Here is a 25,372-nt window from a genome sequence, read left to right on the forward strand (position 1 = left end):
CGCGGTCGTTACAACGACCGCGTTGTGATTCCGCATACCATTACTCCGCAAGTTGGAACAGCGACTTGTGGAGGAAGGGCGCTGGATGGTGGAATAGTATAATTTACTATTCCACCTCCAGTCTGTGCAGACAATAGGGAAGGTGTTGGATTTTAAATCCAACACCTCCCCCCCTCCCCCCCCCCCCACGCAAGTCGTTGTTCTGACTTGCGGAGTAATGGTATGCAAAATCACAACACGGTCGTTGTAACAACCACGTTGTGATTCCCTGCGGGGAAAAAGTTTTGTGGTAAACGTTGTTTACCCTTTTTGGTCCACTGACAGGCACTGTGAGAAATTCACATTGCCTTGAGCCTCACCTCCAGAGCTCTTAGTCATGGCCCGTTACAATCAGAAATTTGTTAAGGAGCCATGATTGAGAGCTTTGGCATTTGAGCCTAAAGGCATGGTGATTTGTTACAATGCCTGTCGCTGTCAGTCCGCACCCTCTACAGTAGAGGGTCACCGACCACCACTGGTAGATAGGACATCCAAAGCTTTTTGGAGGATGCTCTGTATCCTCCAAACACTAAATAAGGAGTCACTGAGAATGACTCATAATCTTTTTATATTCCAGAGAGTAAACACAAGACAGCATTCATGGTATAGACTAGCTGTGTATGTTTTATTTGTGGCACTAACACAATTTCAACATTTTATAATTTACTGTTTCATCAGAACACTTGAGGATGGCAACCTTCATAGCTTAATTTTTTTGCAGTCAAGCAAAACATAACAACATAACACAAAACATGACATTTTGATTCCCATCTGTGAATAAATTTAAACAGAGGGGCATCTCTTTCAAATCCACAAATCTTCACAATCAACATATTCTTAATGTTAGTGCTATCTTTACAGCCAAAAAGACAGGAAAATAATTCCAGTTTGATTAATGTCTTCTTTGTTTCATTTACCAATAAAAGTAAAATATATTCCAGGTATGTACATTTCAACTACTACAGTAGTTAATATATAATAAACTATGCCTTCATAAATACTGGCAAAGCAATACAGTATTCTTAAGACACAGGCCTGCATTCAACAGCTGCTCTGCAACATCAGCGAAAATGCAGGCACCAGACAGTGTCTCTTATAACTTGTGGCAGGTCACTGGGGTTACAAGACTGTGGGCATCCTTAACAAAGTAAGCAATAAGGGAGGCAGTGGGAGGATTGTCGACTGTTTAGTGGTCCCTCTGAGCAGGATATTAGATCTGTGTTCTTTGCTGCTGACTTTGAAATCAATAGGTTGTGATGGACAACAGTTCATTGCTGTTTGGTTAGCAGATATACCTGGGATATCCGACTTGTTGCATGAGGGCCGGCGGTCTGCTAAATTTTCTTGATAGCAACTGACTTTGTAAATGGATTCAATGTACATACAGTATAAGTAAGTGTGCTTTAAGTGGATATTCTGAAACTCTGGCACGGCCCCAGCCATTTTAGGGCAACATTGGACACCACTAATGTACATGATGCCAAGCACCACTGCTTGTTGGTGACTTGTTACCGACTGACAAGGCCACTCTCGTCAGAGATATTTACACTAGTGAAGAAATATCATATTTTGTAACTATAAGTCACGTCAGACAAGATGTAACTCAACACATTGAGTTCAAAATGGGCTTAGGACTGGGAAAACAGCGATTCAAATATGTCTTCAACATTAAGCGGTATTTCGGAATGGTACCAGAATATCGAGTGTTTTAATACCGTAACAAAAATATTGGTGACCAATATATCAAAATGGTATGCATAGGTAGGTAAGTATAGCTTTCCTATATAGAAAATGCTACAATATACATGGATGAAAATAGAGGCAGCCTATCCATTAGCCACTGAGCTGATATGCAGTGTGGCTTAACACTACTCATATTCACTAAGTTCACTACATAAAAGGTTTACGTAACCAGCTGATATCAATGTTGAAAATAGTCTTATGAAATATATAGGCCCTGATTCACAAAGAGTCTCCGCAGTCGTAGTGGGATATCCGCACTGCAGTTTCTCTTGCGGAAATCCACCCAAGTGTGACTCGGCAATAGTTTGCATATTAAGGAAAATACCTGTGTGACTAAAATGTTTTATATACTGAAAAATAAATATGAGTGTTAAAACTAGCTATTCATCAGCTCAACAGGATATTGATAGCTTGCCTCACAATTTATACTTCTTACATTTAGTAACAGACGGGGGTCACCTGGTCTCAGAGAGTCTACCTGGTGATGGGACAGTATTTCCCTAATTACCTCAATAGGCTGGCCATAGATTCACTATACTTCTCTCTGGATGCATGAACCTTGACGATATACATCCCTTCAAGGTATGTAGATGTGACAATAAGAATAGTAAATCTTTACCTAACTACATATACTAACCTCAATATTTAGGTCATCTACATTTTGCAACAATGTTGTGACATACAAGCAGTATTCCGCATTACAGTAACTCATCTATTGTATGAATATGTTGAGTGTCTTCACAAAAAGTATATGCCAAACCTTGAACAGAAATTCTGTCAGCGGTAAGTCATTCTTTAAGCGGTAGCACACTCTCAGCGGTTTGCAGTCACATCCTCAGCCAGGCCAATATCTTTCTTCAGCATAATGATCTAGACAACGAATAACCTATGTTTTGTTTGACAAAATGAAGTAGAGTTTAAGGCAATTTCTTTTCACTACCATTTCCTTGATCACCATTAGCAGAAAAACCAAGGCCTCGAGTGCATCCAACAGATACCATTTAAGTGGGTTTTATCAGGCCAGGTCATAACCCTCAAATACGAAGCACTTGGTGCAGTCTGAAAAATGCGATATCAAGTACAATACGCATTAGACAGGGCACCTGGAAAACAGTGGCTTGCAAAGCTCCCATTGAAACCTGAAAGGAAGGTCAAAGTGACATCAGAGTGTCCAAACACATAGCAAGACTCCTATCCAATGTAAACACAAACTATAAACATTCATTCAACTTCTCATTTGTCTTTGTACCGGTGAAGAAGACAATTAGCACTAGTGGGAATCTGGCATATCATACAATGGGGATATATCAGAAAATATATTTTGATTTTGTTTCAAACTGGTTTTTGGTTCTCCTGAATGGTTTACGAAATCTAGAATGCTGGTTGCAATATAATGCTTATCATTTAATATTACAGCACAGAGTTATAAATAAAACAGATTGGTCAGCATGCCCTTCATAAGTCGAATGTCTGAAATTAAACTGTGTTTTGTGATGTCACGTCTGGTTTTTTGCTCCTCCCTCAAAGCTCATAGGTGCAAAAAGAATGGCTGTGGCTCAGTATACTTGCATGGGTTACGTGTTTATCGTATACTTCATATGCCTTGAACTGTGCTCTCGAGACTGAGCAGCTCAGTGCTCAACACTGGTTTTCCAGGTATACTTCCACCCTGTACAGAGTTCTGCTGCCTTTTGGCTAGATTCCACTATACGAATGCCACATTGCTTATTGATCAAGCCAACGCTTGCTTTATTTTACGTAACACCCTTGTAGTTTGTATGTGAATTTTCCCTGCTTACTTCCAGTAAAACACTACAGAATTATTTATGGTAAAGCATATACATTTGCAAGAAGGAAAACAAATCCTTAGGGCCTGATTCACAAAGCGAGTAGTCAGAAATGTGCCTTCCGTTGATAATCCCTACATTTGGGCTAAAGTTCAGAATTTTTATGATCTCACAAAGAGTTTCAGTAATAGTCCTTGGAAGCTGTGGTTGTCACAGCTTTTCAGGAGTAATCACGTGCATATTCTTAAATGTAACAAATGTACATTTCCGCATGCATCAATGTAACGCCAAAGTGCATTTGCACTATGTAACTCATTTTTTGCTGTATCATCGGTAGAGAAGCATCGGGCATATTTACAAGCCCCTATTGCCACCACAACGTCACTTTCAGTGCCGCTGTGATGGTGATAGAGGCCTCCCCTTATTTACAAGGCAGCGTTAAGCCACTTAACCCTTTCACGCTGTATTTAGCATGAAAGGGGAGGGAAATGGTTGCTGCGGTGGGCATTCCACCGCAACGCCCATTAATTTCAATGCAGCCCCCTATTTACAAGGGAAGCGTAAATAGGAGCCAGCGCCACAATTAAGACCAGCGAAAACCTCGTCTTAAACAGGCGAAACGAGGAGAAATGCTTTATTTATCCTCATTTTTGCTATTTCCATGTGTGCTGCCTTGTGCAGCACGCATAGAGACAGCAAATTGCCTATGATTGTTTATGTGCAGGAAGGTCCTCCTTCCTGCACATAAACATTAATTTTTTTAAAAGGCCGTTTTCCAACTTCTATGTGTGCTGCATTAATCAGCACACATAGAAGTCACAAAACGGCTTTTAAAGATGGGGACCTTCCTGCACATAAACAATCTTCCCCCCAACACAGACACCCTTGCACTATGGTGCAAGGGTGCCTGCGTTGGCGCTAGAGAGCTGAACTCAGTTCCAGTGCTAGGGGAAACGCAGGTGTGCACCGCATTCTTGTGAACACGGCACATCCCTACGTTTTCAGAATGGAGGAGCATGGCGTTAGCAATGTTTGCTTAACGGCAACGCCACACTTCTCCATTCTGCTGTAAATATGCCCCATCATTCCCTCTAGAGAAACCACGCTTCCTACATCCCCATCAATTTTGGGGGTGTTTCCTTTCCTTTCCGTCCCTGAAAACAGATATACTTCTGCCATTCACAGGAGTAAACCGCCAACATTTTCAGTGAAAGGTCTGTGGGTGTTCATCCAATTTTGTAGATATTCTAACACCCTTGAGAACGACCTTATTCTGCTTCCCGGACATGGTGTAAGGGTTTTTGCCACCCTCAAAGTAATAGCTCGGCCCTATTTCCTGCTTGGCCGCACAATCCAGTGCTTCCTCTGCTGGTGGCATCTCAGGACGCCATCTTTCATTGCCTGACCCTGGGACCCAGGGTTTCCCTTTCTTAAATTATTTCATTCCCTTATCGCTCTTTCTTCCCTTTGCCTGTTTCTTTGGTTTGTGCCTGGCCTTCTAGAGTTCTATCAATCCACCCTGTGTTTCTTTCACATGTGGACTGCTGATTAATTATCTAAATGGAAGGCTTTAATGAAACCATCAACTAGTTGGTGTGTGCACCTTCATCTCTACCCTCTCCTATATGATACTGTTCTTTAGGTTTGATTTTCTGGAAGCGTGGGACAGCAGTGTTTTTACCAAGCACAGTTCCCAAACACATATTAGCAAGCCAAGCCTGGATTTCATTTTTCAGGACCGCGTACAATAAATTAATGCCTTCGTTTTTGCAGAACAGGAAGGCAATTAAATGTGCGCAGATCCTTGCTGTGTTAATATTTTTTATGAACCCTGCCAACAAGCATATTTTACTGGCAACTGTTTTAAAATTCATTGAGAGGCAAAACACATTTTCCTTGGCACACAAGCTGTGCAGTAGAGCAATATTTTCCCCTTTCTGCCTAATGCAGGAACACAGCAAATTACAAAATAACAAATAAAATTGGCGAGTAGACAAGACAATAATACAGGCTTCATCAGTTCGGTGCTTCTTGAGTGATGGTCGTGGGGTCCTGGGATTAGCCGGCCCATTCCACTTGTTCTTATAAAGTGTTCAGTGTGGGCGAAACCTGCAATAAAGAAAAGCACATGATAAAATCAGGAGATTTGGTACTGGTCCACCTGCTCACTCCATACGTACTTATGTGCGACTGTCTATGCCGAAAGAACAAATTATTACATTGCAGGGTGTGTGTTTGTGTTTTTTGACGCATGTCTTGGGCACTTGGTGGTTGCCAGGTACTAAATGTACCTGGAAAATGCCTCCACTTCCAAGCATTCCTGGCCCTTGCTCATTAGCGAATCACAGAATTGATCCTATGCGGATTGATATTTCAGTATGAAACAACTAATCCTGAAGCATCAGAAAATGATATGGGTAGTCAAATGAGCACAGTTGGTAGCAAAGAGTATTCAGTCTTGGGCTTTCTGCCTACGGCTTGAGTGATATATTTGCTAAGGTTAATAAACCCCCTGAATTAAATTACTGGAAGCAATGGTACTTGAGACAATATTTTTCACCTCCTATCTTCCTGAGCCTTTGTATTCTTCATCACAGTCAGAAGATCGGAATAACTTACTATAGCCTTAGAGCCTGCTGTAGCAGGCTGTACCGGCCATTAAAGGCCTGCTCCAGTGTTAAAGGCCCGAGCCTTTGGCTCGGGCCTTTAACAAGGGAGCGGGCCTGTAATGGCCGGTATCGCCCGCTACTGAGGGCTCTAAGGCTATCAGAAGATTGCACCCCTAGAGGGCAGAATGTTTTACTTTGTAAAACAAAGGCCTCACAGAGCCCGAGGGGACTGAAATCCCTTCGGGTTCGGTGAGGCCTTTTGTTCACAGCAACAGCTGTAAACAAACATAAGAATGTTGGAGCTCTAGGATTCTACCCACCATTTGAAGCCCGGAGAACTCCACTGTTTTCAGAGGAGTTCCCAACATTCCAGGGTTCTAATTGCCTATAGTAACAGTTATCCATGTTGCAGCTCATTAATTTGTTACCCAAAGTGTTCCTATATGACAGGTTCTTTGACTAAGTCAAATATTGTTTAACCCATATGAATGATAGCTACAAAACGTAGACACATTAAGGCACTGTTACTTATTTTTTCCGTTTGTGGTACACCAGCAACCTGCTAACCTTGGGATTCCTTCAGGACACAAAGCTCAATTTTCAAACATATTTATAGAACCTCTTCCAAGGCCCACTGATGACCAGCTTGCAGCCTGGAAAACATCTGTGAATGGAAAGTGTCTCTTGGAAGTCAATTTCAGACTTACTTCCTGAAGCATTTGGCTAATTTATGTAGGACTTAAGAGTGAATTTTGATTGCCAATTCAGGATTGGTGGAAGTTTTCGTTAGTAAGGTTCACTTAAGAATGTGGAAAGTCGCCCAGTATGTCAAAATCTCTGCAATTGTAAGTTTAGACTTAATGAGTTGATTGTGGGAGTTTCTAGTTGGGATGTCCTGCAAAGGTAAAGAAACACCCACAAACACGAAGGGTTGTTAGTAGTCACAAGGACCTGGAAATGCATAAATGTATTCCTGTGTGTTTCCAGGCTGGGAATGGAGAGGGAAGACACATGTATTTAGTTGGTTGAAGAAGGAAGACGCTTCTCCACGATGAAAAATATTTTGAATGTAGAGAAAAAAGTTAGATGTGCAAAAAGCACACATGTATCATATCATCTATGGACTTCACCACCTGGTGGGAATTATGAATGAGTAAATGTTCTTCATAGGTGTACTCCAGGAAGTCCATGACAGACACAGACTTTCTGGAGTACCCCTAGAATCCATTCCAAATCCCTGAAATATCAGAATTTTGTTCCAATTGTTTACATAATCCTCCATCCCATGACATGTTATAGTTGGATATTTTTATCATATTTTTGGAGACTTAATACTTTGCTTGGAAGTCCTCTCTCATACACATGGCATGATGAATGAAAGGTGATATAGGACACTATAGATTGGTTCCATGACGATTTATTCCCTTCCCCCCTACAACTACCTATAAGTATAAAACAATCTCAATCTGACCAACAGAGTTTGCACGTTAGGCCACATAAAAAAGTAACCTAATAATACTGTCTCAGCAGGGCAGCATTTAGATCCACACTTTTAGGAATTGCATCCAAAGCAGGATTAATTTGAATATCGTCTGCAATAACAATTCAATTAAAAACATAATAACCAACAATGGCACTATTCTCTGCTTTGACGGAAATTAACCCTCTTGTACATGTGAATAGCAAATGATTATTTATGAATAATGGAAAAACATTTTCTAAGAATATTTGTGACTTATGTCATGCTTATGTTGGGCTTACCCTTGCACTATAACCGATACCAGACATACCTACAGGTAAAACATTTGCGATTCACAAATCTTTTTTTCGTTGAGTAGGCTTGTCTTACCAATTGTATATACAATAATAAATGACCATTCAATATATGGTTGCAGGGGATAGATTTCCGATTTTGCCACGGTTTTTAATAATACAACTCACAACCCCAAACAGACTGGTTTGATTAAAGATTCTGAAGGTCCTTTTACAAAGTCAACATGCTTTTTTCCCTATTGACAGATTTCAGTCATTCATTCACAGGCCACTGGTATTAACTGTGCTAGTGCAGATTGAACAGATTGGAGGTTTCTTTGTAGAAGGACATGAAGTAACTTTGAGGCAATCTGTACGAGTCATACTTTTACAATTAATATATGGCATAGCAATAAAATACAAAGTTCTCAACGGATAGTATTAGATTTAGTCAACTGGTCAAGACAAAGTTCTGACAAAATATATACACCAGTCCCTGACTTACTCTTCCACATCCCAGTTAAATGGAGTGATGACGTCAGAATATAGATACCAATTTAGGATTGGTGAGCTCTACGTCTACTGTACGAAAAATGTGTCTGAAAGGCCAACCAACATGCATACTATGACATAACATGTGGATGCTTTACTACACACCAACCTGCATTTATGACCTCTGATGTATAACCCAGAAATGTAAACTCTACCACAAAAGACTACATACACATGTTTTGGCCCCAATTTATTTGGAGATTGCTGTTTTTGTAAGCGATAAAAGTCATTGTCAATTTCCTATATCATTATTACCCAAAGCAGCTCTGTTGATCATTTGATTTCCAGACAATTGTGTACTGCACTATGTAAGTAATTTGCATATACAGCAATCTTGACTGAATTCTACTTAATCACCATTATCATGTTTCAGCTGGAATATCAAAATGATTACAATTCATCAACTACAATATTGGTTTGCACTAAGAAATGGTGTTATAGGTCAAATGAAACATAAGGAAGGGTTAGATTTGATTAATACATTGAGCTGTTTGGAAATTCAGATTGACTTCAAATCTTTTTATGTTGCTTCAAATTGATTTTTCAATTTTGCATGGTAGTTGAGGTCCTTATTTAAGAGAAGATGTACAACCCAAACTAATAAAGTACTAAATTGTGTGTTTTACAATAGATAATCATTTGATTTGCTACTAACTCGTGTCTATTTTAGGGATAATATTAAATCAATATTCTTTTGTGCTTGACTTAATATGTTTTATTAGGTCTGATGATAAAAACTTGCCTTCAAATGTATTCTTGGCAGGCATTAATTACTGACCTACTGCAGTTAAATTCTAAAAACAATTCTTTAGTGGGTCCCCTTTATGGGTAACCAACACCAAAGATGCAATGTAATGTAATGTAAGGTGGATTTGTAGAAGGCTTCTTGCCACCTGTGAGGGTATTCAGGCGATGAGCAGGTCAGAGTAGGCATGTGGTGAGGCTGGGTCTGAATACAGGCAGTCTCAAAGTTCCCACACGAAGGCTAATTTAATAGCAAGGTCTTTAACTTCTTGCAGAATTATAGAAGTTAGGAGGAGGCCCTGATGTGTTGGGGAGATGATACCAGGATTTGGCAGCTTGGTGGGAGAACGATCAAACTCCCGTTCTCCTTCTGTGGATACGGGGCGTGTGTGCGAGTGAGAGTGTTGCTGAGCGAAGTTGTCTGGTGGGTTGGTGGAAGCAAGTCAGTGATTGAGGTATGAGGGTCTCCTGTGTTGTGTAATTACTTGAATGCATTTCTGAGAAGTTTGAACTGGCTCACTGAGGAGTGGTGTGATGTGGATTCGGTGTGGGATGTCGAAGACCAGCCTAGCAGCGGTTGTTTGGATGAATTCAAATCTGTGAAGAAGACGGGTTGGTATGCCAGCGTAGAGTGTGTTTCCCAATCTGCTTGTGATTAGGGCCTGCGTGATGTTACATCTAGTGTCCAGTGGGAGCCACTTGGAGATTTTACGTACCATGCAGAGGATGTCGAAGCAAGAGGAGGTGAGGGCATTGACCTGGGGACTTTATGGTGAGGTTTTTGTCCAGGATGAGGACTAGGTTCCTAGCGTGGTTGGTTGGGGGGGGGAGGGGGTCCAAGATCATCAGGCCCCTGGGTAGAATTCCAAGGTGGGCTCTTATTCCCGAAGATCAGCACTTCAGTTTTGTCAGTGTTGAGCTTAAAGCAGTTTTCTTTCATCGAATTGGCCATGCTGGTCATGCACTGTTTGAAGTTTGCCTTAGTGGCCACGGTGTCATCTGAGAAGGAAAAAAATGAGAGGGGTGTCGTCAGCATTGGTAATGATGTTGATTCTGTGGGATCTGATGATCTTTGACCAAAGAGCCATGTATAGTTGAAAATTGTGGGGCTGAGTGATGATCCCCGTGGGACTCCGCAATTGAGGTCCTTGGGTTTTGATGTGAATGACGAGAGCCAGAAACGTTTTAATGCATGGGCAAAGTGGGCTCTGGCCCAGGGCCCCAGCCTTTCAGGGGGCCCCTGACAAAGTCAGCTCTGTTCTCCAGAGTTTTGCCCTAATGACCTTGAATATTGCTTATTTATTTATTTATTTATTTTTTTGCATTTGTAATGCGCACAGATACCCACAAAGGGTTTCCCAGCGCCAGGGCTAAGAGGTCAAAACATAGAGGCAGTAACTGTCAAGGACCACAATTATTTATTAAAAAGCCAAGTTTTAACGTTTTTCTTAAAACTGGCAAAATTCTCCTCCTTCCGTAAGGCTAAGGGGAGGGAATTCCAAAGAACTGGTCCCAGATGGGAGAAAGATTTCCCCCCCATTCGGGCCAGTTTGAACCTGGGAACCACGAAATTTGCTCCATTTAAAGAACGGAGATTGCGTGTAGGAACATGGGGCCTAACCAATTTTTGCAGGTATTTTGGTGCAGTTCCTGCCCTGATCTTGAACATGTATGTCAAGGCTTTGAACCGAACTCGGTTCTCTACCCTCAACCAATGCAGGTTCCTCAGATGCTTCGAGATCCTTGCTGTCCTAGGAATCTTGCACAGCAACCTGGCTGCGGAGTTCTGGACCAGCTGCAATCTCCTGATCACGGCTAGATTGGAACCCAGGTATAAGATGTTACCGTAGTCAAGCCTAGATGTAATTAATGCATTGACTACGGTCTTCTGGGTATCCACAGGCAGCATCCAGATAATCTTCCGCAGCCATTTAAGGATCGTGAAGCAGACACCAGCCACTTTGTTGGCCTGCTGTTTCATTGATAATGAATCATCAATGCACACCCCCAAATTTCTAGCTTGGGTAGCCGGGGTGGGGAAGGCGCCCAAAGATGGTGGCCAATGGGTATCCTGCCACAGATCTTTATTTTTCCCCAGGAGAAGAATCTCTGTCTTCTCCCCATTGAGCTTTAGCTGGTTCGTAGACATCCAGCTGAAAATTTCCTGAAGGCCTAGTTTCAGCACAGAGGGGGATGAAGATTCTGAGTTAGTAAGGGAAAAAATAATCTGCGAATCGTCCGCATAGGTCATAAGTTCTAGACCTACCCGCTCTGCCAAATCGGCGAGGGGGCGGAGATACAGATTGAAAAATAGCGGGCTCAAAATTGAGCCCTGAGGCACACCGTGGGGTGACAGAAAAATGTCCGACTGGGCCTGTGAGGACGAGATCTGAAACGTCCTGTTGCTCAAGTAAGATCTAATCCAGTCCAGCGCTGCCCCTCCGACACCATCCTCACTCAGCCTGACAAGCAGTCTGTTGTGTGAGATGGTGTCGAAGGCTGCGCTTAAATCAAGCAGAACAAGAGCAACCGTTTGCCCGTCGTCCAAAAGTCCCCTGATCTTCTCCGTGACTCCCAGGAGGGCAGATTCGGTGGAGTGGCCTGCCCTAAAACCCGATTGGGAAAAATGGAGTAGGTTGTTATTCTCTGTGTAAGTTGAAAGTACACCATGGATGTGCTTCTCCAGTATTTTTGAGAATGCTGGCAGCAGGGAAATCGGACGATAGTTGGCCAGTACCTCTGGATCAGCTGACGGCTTTTTCAGCAGAGGGCTGACCATGGCGCGCTTCCAGGACGCTGGGACGGTTGCCAGATGAATGGAGGCGTTTAATGTCTCGGCAATAATCCCCAAAGCACTGTCGTCCAGTTGACTCAGAATATTAATTGGGAGAGGGTCACATGGAGAGCCCGACTTGATAGAGGTGGCTAAGGATTTCAAGGTGTCCAGGGAGATGGATGGCCAGGAGACAAGCCGATTTCCTGGTAGGCTTTCTAAGGGAGGAACTTTCCTGTCATCCCTCCCCGGAACATTAATGTTGGCAAGAATAGTCTCGATCTTTTCCACAAAATATGTGGCAAGGTCTTGACATTTTTGAGGGGTCAGGGGACGTGCAACTGCCATAGAATTAGCTCCGGCTAATTCTTTAACTGTGTTAAAAAGGGTCCGTGCTTTATTGGCAGCAGTATTAATGGTCTCTGTTACATAGGATGCTTTAGCTCTAGCACAGGCCGTGTGATAGAGGTTTCTGGCCTTACGATATGCTTCCTTTTTAAGAGGATCATACTGTTTGCGCCATTTCCTCTCAAGTCCCTTACACTTGGTTTTTTCTAGTTTCAGTACTTCCGTATACCAGGGGGCCGGGGGACGATGGACATTCCCTCTACACCTGGTAGCGGGCAGACAGATGTCAACTGCTCTCTCTAGCCAAGTGTGGGTTTCCAGCGCATTTCTTTCCATATCAGCACCCAGAACAGGGAGGGATGCCTGTAACGCGTTCTGTAACTCAGTTAGATCTAGCTTTTTCCAATTTCTCATAAAAATTGGAGGGCAAGCAGAGCCTGGCGAATTAAATTGTTCAAGAGTAATACTAAAAAGCGTTAAAAAATGGTCCGACCAACAAATAGGGTCTGTTTTCAACCATTTTAGCTCCTGTACACTAGAAATAATGGGGTCTAACAGATGCCCAGCTTTATGAGTGGGACCCTCATTTCGTAGAGACATATTCAAAGTATTAAAGTCCTCTAACAGGTTAACAGCTATGCTATTAGATTTGTCATCCAAATGAAGATTTAAATCCCCCAGTATGGTCAAGTTTTGGGCATTCAGAAAGTAAGGCGAAATGAAATTAGCCAAGTTCGCAGCCCAACCACTGCTGTTTCCCGGAGGACGATAAATTAGAAATCCAGAAAACATAAAATTTGGATTCAATGAAATTTTAAAAAAAGCTGCTTCACATCCAGGAATATTTACTGTTTCAAAATCACAATTAAAATCCCTGTTTAAGATCACAGCGATGCCCCCTCCTACTTGTTTATCTCTGTCTACTCTAACAATGGCATAGTTAGAGGGTAAGGCAGCGGCTACATCGGGACCTGCACCATCATGCAACCAGGTCTCTGTTAGAAATAGCGCACAAGGTTTTTCTTCAGCTAGGAGGTGGTAGATATCAGCTTTATGTTGAGGCAGTGATCTACAATTCACAGTGTAGAATGTGAATGTCCGAGAATTTAAAACAGAGGTTTGAGTTGATGGCTTAGGTTTGTGTGATACCTCTGGGTAGGGCTGAACATTTGTAAGAGCAAATGTACAGTGAGGACATACTTGTATACCCGTTAGGGAAGGCTTTAGGACAGAGCATTTACTATTGCTACTTGGGCGCATAGACCTTAACTGATCCACAGTGATCTTACCCGGACTAGCGTTTCCTGCCCCGTGACCCGGCCTGGCCCGGACGGGCACAGACGGGCTGGTCTTAGGCTCGTCTTTGGCGCAGTCAAAGGCGCCTACCCTACGCGCCATCGCTGCGCGCTGGGGGCCTCCGAGTGGCTAAATACTCTCCAGGAAGCGGAGGTCTAGAGCGCTAACCGCTCGACACTCCGTCAGGTGCCGCCCCTGTCCCGCCCTCGACAACCGCAATTGGCTAGGATGCCGGTTGCCTCTAAACTACGCGGAAACAGTCCACGGCTCACAAAGAATGTCACTGGTGAGTGCAAGTATGTGCTCTTATTTTCAGGGTGAATCTAAAAACAACATATACACAACAACAGTTTCAATTATTTAAAAAAAAGCGAGCTTCAGCTCAGTGTCACTGCACAATGTGCGTTTAAAACAATTATTAGCCTCTGCAAAAGCGAGTTACATTAACAGAATGTTCGTGCTCGGCGCCCAGCGGGGAGTAGCTGCCACCAACTCTTACCGCGTGGAACGTCTGCCTCCTCGCAGCCTAAATACTCTCCAGGAAGCGGAGGTCTAGAGCGCTAACCGCTCGACACTCCGTCAGGTGCCGCCCCTGTCCCGCCCTCGACAACCGCAATTGGCTAGGATGCCGGTTGCCTCTAAACTACGCGGAAACAGTCCACGGCTCACAAAGAATGTCACTGGTGAGTGCAACTATGTGCTCTTATTTTCAGGGTGAATCTAAAAACAACATATACACAACAACAGTTTCAATTATTTAAAAAAAAGCGAGCTTCAGCTCAGTGTCACTGCACAATGTGCGTTTAAAACAATTATTAGCCTCTGCAAAAGCGAGTTACATTAACAGAATGTTCGTGCTCGGCGCCCAGCGGGGAGTAGCTGCCACCAACTCTTACCGCGTGGAACGTCTGCCTCCTCGCAGCCTAAATACTCTCCAGGAAGCGGAGGTCTAGAGCGCTAACCGCTCGACACTCCGTCAGGTGCCGCCCCTGTCCCGCCCTCGACAACCGCAATTGGCTAGGATGCCGGTTGTCTCTAAACTACGCGGAAACAGTCCACGGCTCACAAAGAATGTCACTGGTGAGTGCAAGTATGTGCTCTTATTTTCAGGGTGAATCTAAAAACAACATATACACAACAACAGTTTCAATTATTTAAAAAAAGCGAGCTTCAGCTCAGTGTCACTGCACAATGTGCGTTTAAAACAATTATTAGCCTCTGCAAAAGCGAGTTACATTAACAGAATGTTCGTGCTCGGCGCCCAGCGGGGAGTAGCTGCCACCAACTCTTACCGCGTGGAACGTCTGCCTCCTCGCAGCCTAAATACTCTCCAGGAAGCGGAGGTCTAGAGCGCTAACCGCTCGACACTCCGTCAGGTGCCGCCCCTGTCCCGCCCTCGACAACCGCAATTGGCTAGGATGCCGGTTGCCTCTAAACTACGCGGAAACAGTCCACGGCTCACAAAGAATGTCACTGGTGAGTGCAAGTATGTGCTCTTATTTTCAGGGTGAATCTAAAAACAACATATACACAACAACAGTTTCAATTATTTAAAAAAAAGCGAGCTTCAGCTCAGTGTCACTGCACAATGTGCGTTTAAAACAATTATTAGCCTCTGCAAAAGCGAGTTACATTAACAGAATGTTCGTGCTCGGCGCCCAGCGGGGAGTAGCTGCCACCAACTCTTACCGCGTGGAACGTCTCCCTCCTCGCAGCCTAAATACTCTCCAGGAAGCGGAGGTCTAGAGCGCTAACCGCTCGACACTCCGTCAGGTGCCGCCCCTGTCCCGCCCTCGACAACCGCAATTGGCTAGGATGCCGGTTGCCTCTAAACTACGCGGAAACAGTCCACGGCTCACAAAGAATGTCACTGGTGAGTGCAAGTATGTGCTCTTATTTTCAGGGTGAATCTAAAAACAACATATACACAACAACAGTTTCAATTATTTAAAAAAAAGCGAGCTTCAGCTCAGTGTCACTGCACAATGTGCGTTTAAAACAATTATTAGCCTCTGCAAAAGCGAGTTACATTAACAGAATGTTCGTGCTCGGCGCCCAGCGGGGAGTAGCTGCCACCAACTCTTACCGCTTAAACAGATTGTTTTAAATACTGTTTTCCTTTAATTTCTTTGTTATGTACTTGATGTGTGAAAGTCTAGTACAGCCATTTTGCAGAGAAATGTTGTGCTTGTTTCATGCAATATACATAAAAAAAGTTTCTTTTAGATCAAAACAATGCCTAACATATAAGAAATGGGAGGGCATCAAAGAAATTATATGCAGTAATATTGGTGAGCTGCTGCTGTGTTACAATATTGAAAACACACATAACTATCCCTGAACATTAGATGTAAACACATTTAGGGCCTTATTTATGAGAAGTGATGCATCGCATGATGGATGCGTCATATTTACTGTATGATGCATCATGTTGCAAGGAGTTACAGATACGTCAGTATTTCTGACATATCTGTAGGCGCAAAAGTGATGCATTGCTGGGGTATGTCTGAAAATAGACGCAACTCCAGCAATGTGTCCTTTCACATGGGACTTGCCTGCATCAGTCTTACACCTGCTGTGAGGCAGGTGTAAGATATTGACGCAATGGCGTCCTAGAAGTGGCGCAGTGAGTTCTCATAGATTTCAATGCGTCACTTCTACAAAGCAACACCCACCCTGCATACATTATACCTGGCGCAGATATAATGTGGTGCAGGGGTTTACAAAGTGATGCATCTGTCTAGATGCACCACTTTGTACATAGGGGGCAACATGGCACATTTTTTACGCTGAGGGTATGTCGCAAAAAGTGACGCACCCGCAGCATAAAAGTGAAGCAAGGTCTCATAAATAAGGCCCTTAGAATTTGAACAAGTGTTCCTTTGCACTGTCAGGGCCCAAATGAAATGAAATAGTGTATTTAATAAATCGTGCAGCTACTCAGACTAGAGTGTCCTGGTGCTTGACAGCGGGAGGAAAATGTGCGTAAAAGACCCATCAGTTATTAAAAAGGCAGGTTTTTCCTGAAAGAGTAGGTCTGTGGTTAGTCTGAGACTCAGGGGCTATTCCACAATTTTGCGCCTAGAAAGCTGAGGGATCTGCCTCCAGTGCGGGCACGGCATATTTTAGGCACGATGGCCAGGTTGGCGTTGGAAGATCTTAGGGGTCTACATGTTGTGTAGCGATTAACGCGCTTATTTAGGTAGCCGGCTCCTGAGCCAGGGAAAGCTTTAAAGAAGATGGTCATCGCTTTGAAGTCGATCCGTTCTTTTATGTGGAGCCAGTGTAGAGACTTAAGAATAGGGGGTCATGCTAGATCTGGGTTTAGCTCTCAGGAAGGCTCTGGCCGCCGCATTTTGTACCACTTGTAGGCGCTGGATAAGGAATTTGGGAAGACATAGTCAAGCTGGGAGCCACTTGGAGATTTTACGTACCATGCAGAGGATGTCGAAGCAAGAGGAGGTGAGGGCATTGACCTGGGGACTTTATGGTGAGGTTTTTGTCCAGGATGAGGACTAGGTTCCTAGCGTGGTTGGTTGGGGGGGGGGGTCCAAGATCATCAGGCCCCTGGGTAGAATTCCAAGGTGGGCTCTTATTCCCGAAGATCAGCACTTCAGTTTTGTCACTGTTGAGCTTAAAGCAGTTTTCTTTCATCGAATTGGCCATGCTGGTCATGCACTGTTTGAAGTTTGCCTTAGTGGCCACGGTGTCATCTGAGAAGGAAAAAAATGAGAGGGGTGTCGTCAGCATTGGTAATGATGTTGATTCTGTGGGATCTGATGATCTTTGACCAAAGAGCCATGTATAGTTGAAAATTGTGGGGCTGAATGATGATCCCCGTGGGACTCCGCAATTGAGGTCCTTGGGTTTTGATGTGAATGACGAGAGCCAGAAACGTTTTAATGCATGGGCAAAGTGGGCTCTGGCCCAGGGCCCCAGCCTTTCAGGGGGCCCCTGACAAAGTCAGCTCTGTTCTCCAGAGTTTTGCCCTAATGACCTTGAATATTGCTTAAACAGATTGTTTTAAATACTGTTTTCCTTTAATTTCTTTTTTATGTACTTGATGTGTGAAAGTCTAGTACAGCCATTTTGCAGAGAAATGTTGTGCTTGTTTCATGCAATATACATAAAAAAAGTTTCTTTTAGATCAAAACAATGCCTAACATATAAGAAATGGGAGGGCATCAAAGAAATTATATGCAGTAATATTGGTGAGCTGCTGCTGTGTTACAATATTGAAAACACACATAACTATCCCTGAACATTAGATGTAAACACATTTAGGGCCTTATTTATGAGAAGTGATGCATCGCATGATGGATGCGTCATATTTACTGTATGATGCATCATGTTGCAAGGAGTTACAGATACGTCAGTATTTCTGACATATCTGTAGGCGCAAAAGTGATGCATTGCTGGGGTATGTCTGAAAATAGACGCAACTCCAGCAATGTGTCCTTTCACATGGGACTTGCCTGCATCAGTCTTACACCTGCTGTGAGGCAGGTGTAAGATATTGACGCAATGGCGTCCTAGAAGTGGCGCAGTGAGTTCTCATAGATTTCAATGCGTCACTTCTACAAAGCAACACCCACCCTGCATACATTATACCTGGTGCAGATATAATGTGGTGCAGGGGTTTACAAAGTGATGCATCTGTCTAGATGCACCACTTTGTACATAGGGGGCAACATGGCACATTTTTTACGCTGAGGGTATGTCGCAAAAAGTGACGCACCCGCAGCATAAAAGTGAAGCAAGGTCTCATAAATAAGGCCCTTAGAATTTGAACAAGTGTTCCTTTGCACTGTCAGGGCCCAAATGAAATGAAATAGTGTATTTAATAAATCGTGCAGCTACTCAGACTAGAGTGTCCTGGTGCTTGACAGCGGGAGGAAAATGTGCGTAAAAGACCCATCAGTTATTAAAAAGGCAGGTTTTTCCTGAAAGAGTAGGTCTGTGGTTAGTCTGAGACTCAGGGGCTATTCCACAATTTTGCGCCTAGAAAGCTGAGGGATCTGCCTCCAGTGCGGGCACGGCATATTTTAGGCACGATGGCCAGGTTGGCGTTGGAAGATCTTAGGGGTCTACATGTTGTGTAGCGATTAACGCGCTTATTTAGGTAGCCGGCTCCTGAGCCAGGGAAAGCTTTAAAGAAGATGGTCATCGCTTTGAAGTCGATCCGTTCTTTTATGTGGAGCCAGTGTAGAGACTTAAGAATAGGGGGTCATGCTAGATCTGGGTTTAGCTCTCAGGAAGGCTCTGGCCGCCGCATTTTGTACCACTTGTAGGCGCTGGATAAGGAATTTGGGAAGACATAGTCAAGCTGGGAGCCACTTGGAGATTTTACGTACCATGCAGAGGATGTCGAAGCAAGAGGAGGTGAGGGCATTGACCTGGGGACTTTATGGTGAGGTTTTTGTCCAGGATGAGGACTAGGTTCCTAGCGTGGTTGGTTGGGGGGGGGGGGTCCAAGATCATCAGGCCCCTGGGTAGAATTCCAAGGTGGGCTCTTATTCCCGAAGATCAGCACTTCAGTTTTGTCACTGTTGAGCTTAAAGCAGTTTTCTTTCATCGAATTGGCCATGCTGGTCATGCACTGTTTGAAGTTTGCCTTAGTGGCCACGGTGTCATCTGAGAAGGAAAAAAATGAGAGGGGTGTCGTCAGCATTGGTAATGATGTTGATTCTGTGGGATCTGATGATCTTTGACCAAAGAGCCATGTATAGTTGAAAATTGTGGGGCTGAATGATGATCCCCGTGGGACTCCGCAATTGAGGTCCTTGGATTTTGATGTGAATGACGAGAGCCAGAAACGTTTTAATGCATGGGCAAAGTGGGCTCTGGCCCAGGGCCCCAGCCTTTCAGGGGGCCCCTGACAAAGTCAGCTCTGTTCTCCAGAGTATTGCCCTAATGACCTTGAATATTGCTTAAACAGATTGTTTTAAATACTGTTTTCCTTTAATTTCTTTTTTATGTACTTGATGTGTGAAAGTCTAGTACAGCCATTTTGCAGAGAAATGTTGTGCTTGTTTCATGCAATATACATAAAAAAAGTTTCTTTTAGATCAAAACAATGCCTAACATATAAGAAATGGGAGGGCATCAAAGAAATTATATGCAGTAATATTGGTGAGCTGCTGCTGTGTTACAATATTGAAAACACACATAACTATCCCTGAACATTAGATGTAAACACATTTAGGGCCTTATTTATGAGAAGTGATGCATCGCATGATGGATGCGTCATATTTACTGTATGATGCATCATGTTGCAAGGAGTTACAGATACGTCAGTATTTCTGACATATCTGTAGGCGCAAAAGTGATGCATTGCTGGGGTATGTCTGAAAATAGACGCAACTCCAGCAATGTGTCCTTTCACATGGGACTTGCCTGCATCAGTCTTACACCTGCTGTGAGGCAGGTGTAAGATATTGACGCAATGGCGTCCTAGAAGTGGCGCACTGAGTTCTCATAGATTTCAATGCGTCACTTCTACAAAGCAACACCCACCCTGCATACATTATACCTGGCGCAGATATAATGTGGTGCAGGGGTTTACAAAGTGATGCATCTGTCTAGATGCACCACTTTGTACATAGGGGGCAACATGGCACATTTTTTACGCTGAGGGTATGTCGCAAAAAGTGACGCACCCGCAGCATAAAAGTGAAGCAAGGTCTCATAAATAAGGCCCTTAGAATTTGAACAAGTGTTCCTTTGCACTGTCAGGGCCCAAATGAAATGAAATAGTGTATTTAATAAATCGTGCAGCTACTCAGACTAGAGTGTCCTGGTGCTTGACAGCGGGAGGAAAATGTGCGTAAAAGACCCATCAGTTATTAAAAAGGCAGGTTTTTCCTGAAAGAGTAGGTCTGTGGTTAGTCTGAGACTCAGGGGCTATTCCACAATTTTGCGCCTAGAAAGCTGAGGGATCTGCCTCCAGTGCGGGCACGGCATATTTTAGGCACGATGGCCAGGTTGGCGTTGGAAGATCTTAGGGGTCTACATGTTGTGTAGCGATTAACGCGCTTATTTAGGTAGCCGGTTCCTGAGCCAGGGAAAGCTTTAAAGAAGATGGTCATCGCTTTGAAGTCGATCCGTTCTTTTATGTGGAGCCAGTGTAGAGACTTAAGAATAGGGGGTCATGCTAGATCTGGGTTTAGCTCTCAGGAAGGCTCTGGCCGCCGCATTTTGTACCACTTGTAGGCGCTGGATAAGGAATTTGGGAAGACATAGTCAAGCTGGGAGCCACTTGGAGATTTTACGTACCATGCAGAGGATGTCGAAGCAAGAGGAGGTGAGGGCATTGACCTGGGGACTTTATGGTGAGGTTTTTGTCCAGGATGAGGACTAGGTTCCTAGCGTGGTTGGTTGGGGGGGGGGGTCCAAGATCATCAGGCCCCTGGGTAGAATTCCAAGGTGGGCTCTTATTCCCGAAGATCAGCACTTCAGTTTTGTCACTGTTGAGCTTAAAGCAGTTTTCTTTCATCGAATTGGCCATGCTGGTCATGCACTGTTTGAAGTTTGCCTTAGTGGCCACGGTGTCATCTGAGAAGGAAAAAAATGAGAGGGGTGTCGTCAGCATTGGTAATGATGTTGATTCTGTGGGATCTGATGATCTTTGACCAAAGAGCCATGTATAGTTGAAAATTGTGGGGCTGAATGATGATCCCCGTGGGACTCCGCAATTGAGGTCCTTGGGTTTTGATGTGAATGACGAGAGCCAGAAACGTTTTAATGCATGGGCAAAGTGGGCTCTGGCCCAGGGCCCCAGCCTTTCAGGGGGCCCCTGACAAAGTCAGCTCTGTTCTCCAGAGTTTTGCCCTAATGACCTTGAATATTGCTTAAACAGATTGTTTTAAATACTGTTTTCCTTTAATTTCTTTTTTATGTACTTGATGTGTGAAAGTCTAGTACAGCCATTTTGCAGAGAAATGTTGTGCTTGTTTCATGCAATATACATAAAAAAAGTTTCTTTTAGATCAAAACAATGCCTAACATATAAGAAATGGGAGGGCATCAAAGAAATTATATGCAGTAATATTGGTGAGCTGCTGCTGTGTTACAATATTGAAAACACACATAACTATCCCTGAACATTAGATGTAAACACATTTAGGGCCTTATTTATGAGAAGTGATGCATCGCATGATGGATGCGTCATATTTACTGTATGATGCATCATGTTGCAAGGAGTTACAGATACGTCAGTATTTCTGACATATCTGTAGGCGCAAAAGTGATGCATTGCTGGGGTATGTCTGAAAATAGACGCAACTCCAGCAATGTGTCCTTTCACATGGGACTTGCCTGCATCAGTCTTACACCTGCTGTGAGGCAGGTGTAAGATATTGACGCAATGGCGTCCTAGAAGTGGCGCAGTGAGTTCTCATAGATTTCAATGCGTCACTTCTACAAAGCAACACCCACCCTGCATACATTATACCTGGCGCAGATATAATGTGGTGCAGGGGTTTACAAAGTGATGCATCTGTCTAGATGCACCACTTTGTACATAGGGGGCAACATGGCACATTTTTTACGCTGAGGGTATGTCGCAAAAAGTGACGCACCCGCAGCATAAAAGTGAAGCAAGGTCTCATAAATAAGGCCCTTAGAATTTGAACAAGTGTTCCTTTGCACTGTCAGGGCCCAAATGAAATGAAATAGTGTATTTAATAAATCGTGCAGCTACTCAGACTAGAGTGTCCTGGTGCTTGACAGCGGGAGGAAAATGTGCGTAAAAGACCCATCAGTTATTAAAAAGGCAGGTTTTTCCTGAAAGAGTAGGTCTGTGGTTAGTCTGAGACTCAGGGGCTATTCCACAATTTTGCGCCTAGAAAGCTGAGGGATCTGCCTCCAGTGCGGGCACGGCATATTTTAGGCACGATGGCCAGGTTGGCGTTGGAAGATCTTAGGGGTCTACATGTTGTGTAGCGATTAACGCGCTTATTTAGGTAGCCGGCTCCTGAGCCAGGGAAAGCTTTAAAGAAGATGGTCATCGCTTTGAAGTCGATCCGTTCTTTTATGTGGAGCCAGTGTAGAGACTTAAGAATAGGGGGTCATGCTAGATCTGGGTTTAGCTCTCAGGAAGGCTCTGGCCGCCGCATTTTGTACCACTTGTAGGCGCTGGATAAGGAATTTGGGAAGACATAGTCAAGCTGGGAGCCACTTGGAGATTTTACGTACCATGCAGAGGATGTCGAAGCAAGAGGAGGTGAGGGCATTGACCTGGGGACTTTATGGTGAGGTTTTTGTCCAGGATGAGGACTAGGTTCCTAGCGTGGTTGGTTGGGGGGGGGGGTCCAAGATCATCAGGCCCCTGGGTAGAATTCCAAGGTGGGCTCTTATTCCCGAAGATCAGCACTTCAGTTTTGTCACTGTTGAGCTTAAAGCAGTTTTCTTTCATCGAATTGGCCATGCTGGTCATGCACTGTTTGAAGTTTGCCTTAGTGGCCACGGTGTCATCTGAGAAGGAAAAAAATGAGAGGGGTGTCGTCAGCATTGGTAATGATGTTGATTCTGTGGGATCTGATGATCTTTGACCAAAGAGCCATGTATAGTTGAAAATTGTGGGGCTGAATGATGATCCCCGTGGGACTCCGCAATTGAGGTCCTTGGGTTTTGATGTGAATGACGAGAGCCAGAAACGTTTTAATGCATGGGCAAAGTGGGCTCTGGCCCAGGGCCCCAGCCTTTCAGGGGGCCCCTGACAAAGTCAGCTCTGTTCTCCAGAGTTTTGCCCTAATGACCTTGAATATTGCTTAAACAGATTGTTTTAAATACTGTTTTCCTTTAATTTCTTCTTTATGTACTTGATGTGTGAAAGTCTAGTACAGCCATTTTGCAGAGAAATGTTGTGCTTGTTTCATGCAATATACATAAAAAAAGTTTCTTTTAGATCAAAACAATGCCTAACATATAAGAAATGGGAGGGCATCAAAGAAATTATATGCAGTAATATTGGTGAGCTGCTGCTGTGTTACAATATTGAAAACACACATAACTATCCCTGAACATTAGATGTAAACACATTTAGGGCCTTATTTATGAGAAGTGATGCATCGCATGATGGATGCGTCATATTTACTGTATGATGCATCATGTTGCAAGGAGTTACAGATACGTCAGTATTTCTGACATATCTGTAGGCGCAAAAGTGATGCATTGCTGGGGTATGTCTGAAAATAGACGCAACTCCAGCAATGTGTCCTTTCACATGGGACTTGCCTGCATCAGTCTTACACCTGCTGTGAGGCAGGTGTAAGATATTGACGCAATGGCGTCCTAGAAGTGGCGCAGTGAGTTCTCATAGATTTCAATGCGTCACTTCTACAAAGCAACACCCACCCTGCATACATTATACCTGGCGCAGATATAATGTGGTGCAGGGGTTTACAAAGTGATGCATCTGTCTAGATGCACCACTTTGTACATAGGGGGCAACATGGCACATTTTTTACGCTGAGGGTATGTCGCAAAAAGTGACGCACCCGCAGCATAAAAGTGAAGCAAGGTCTCATAAATAAGGCCCTTAGAATTTGAACAAGTGTTCCTTTGCACTGTCAGGGCCCAAATGAAATGAAATAGTGTATTTAATAAATCGTGCAGCTACTCAGACTAGAGTGTCCTGGTGCTTGACAGCGGGAGGAAAATGTGCGTAAAAGACCCATCAGTTATTAAAAAGGCAGGTTTTTCCTGAAAGAGTAGGTCTGTGGTTAGTCTGAGACTCAGGGGCTATTCCACAATTTTGCGCCTAGAAAGCTGAGGGATCTGCCTCCAGTGCGGGCACGGCATATTTTAGGCACGATGGCCAGGTTGGCGTTGGAAGATCTTAGGGGTCTACATGTTGTGTAGCGATTAACGCGCTTATTTAGGTAGCCGGCTCCTGAGCCAGGGAAAGCTTTAAAGAAGATGGTCATCGCTTTGAAGTCGATCCGTTCTTTTATGTGGAGCCAGTGTAGAGACTTAAGAATAGGGGGTCATGCTAGATCTGGGTTTAGCTCTCAGGAAGGCTCTGGCCGCCGCATTTTGTACCACTTGTAGGCGCTGGATAAGGAATTTGGGAAGACATAGTCAAGCTGGGAGCCACTTGGAGATTTTACGTACCATGCAGAGGATGTCGAAGCAAGAGGAGGTGAGGGCATTGACCTGGGGACTTTATGGTGAGGTTTTTGTCCAGGATGAGGACTAGGTTCCTAGCGTGGTTGGTTGGGGGGGGGGGTCCAAGATCATCAGGCCCCTGGGTAGAATTCCAAGGTGGGCTCTTATTCCCGAAGATCAGCACTTCAGTTTTGTCACTGTTGAGCTTAAAGCAGTTTTCTTTCATCGAATTGGCCATGCTGGTCATGCACTGTTTGAAGTTTGCCTTAGTGGCCACGGTGTCATCTGAGAAGGAAAAAAATGAGAGGGGTGTCGTCAGCATTGGTAATGATGTTGATTCTGTGGGATCTGATGATCTTTGACCAAAGAGCCATGTATAGTTGAAAATTGTGGGGCTGAATGATGATCCCCGTGGGACTCCGCAATTGAGGTCCTTGGGTTTTGATGTGAATGACGAGAGCCAGAAACGTTTTAATGCATGGGCAAAGTGGGCTCTGGCCCAGGGCCCCAGCCTTTCAGGGGGCCCCTGACAAAGTCAGCTCTGTTCTCCAGAGTTTTGCCCTAATGACCTTGAATATTGCTTAAACAGATTGTTTTAAATACTGTTTTCCTTTAATTTC

The 25,372-nt window shown here is 43.9% G+C and overlaps 1 protein-coding gene across 7 annotated transcripts in view; it reads right to left on the reverse strand.

Annotated features, from left to right (window-relative positions):
• Positions 1–636: 636 nt before the first annotated feature.
• The window catches only part of COBL (cordon-bleu WH2 repeat protein), a 961,684-nt gene continuing 936,948 nt past the window's right edge, over positions 637–25,372 (reverse strand). For 6 of the 7 annotated variants that reach the window (XM_085607310.1, XM_085607313.1, XM_085607309.1 and 3 more), the window contains one exon: positions 5,505–5,678. In XM_085607310.1, the coding sequence (XP_085463436.1) occupies positions 5,652–5,678 (27 nt within the window). In that variant the 3' untranslated portion in view covers positions 5,505–5,651. Of the gene's footprint in view, positions 5,679–25,372 lie in introns of all 7 variants that reach the window. The other variant, XM_085607311.1, reaches the window with a different exon arrangement.

Source organism: Triturus cristatus, chromosome 5_2 (genome assembly GCF_964204655.1).
Source record: "Triturus cristatus chromosome 5_2, aTriCri1.1, whole genome shotgun sequence".
In the NCBI taxonomy this organism is placed as follows: Eukaryota; Metazoa; Chordata; class Amphibia; order Caudata; family Salamandridae; genus Triturus; species Triturus cristatus.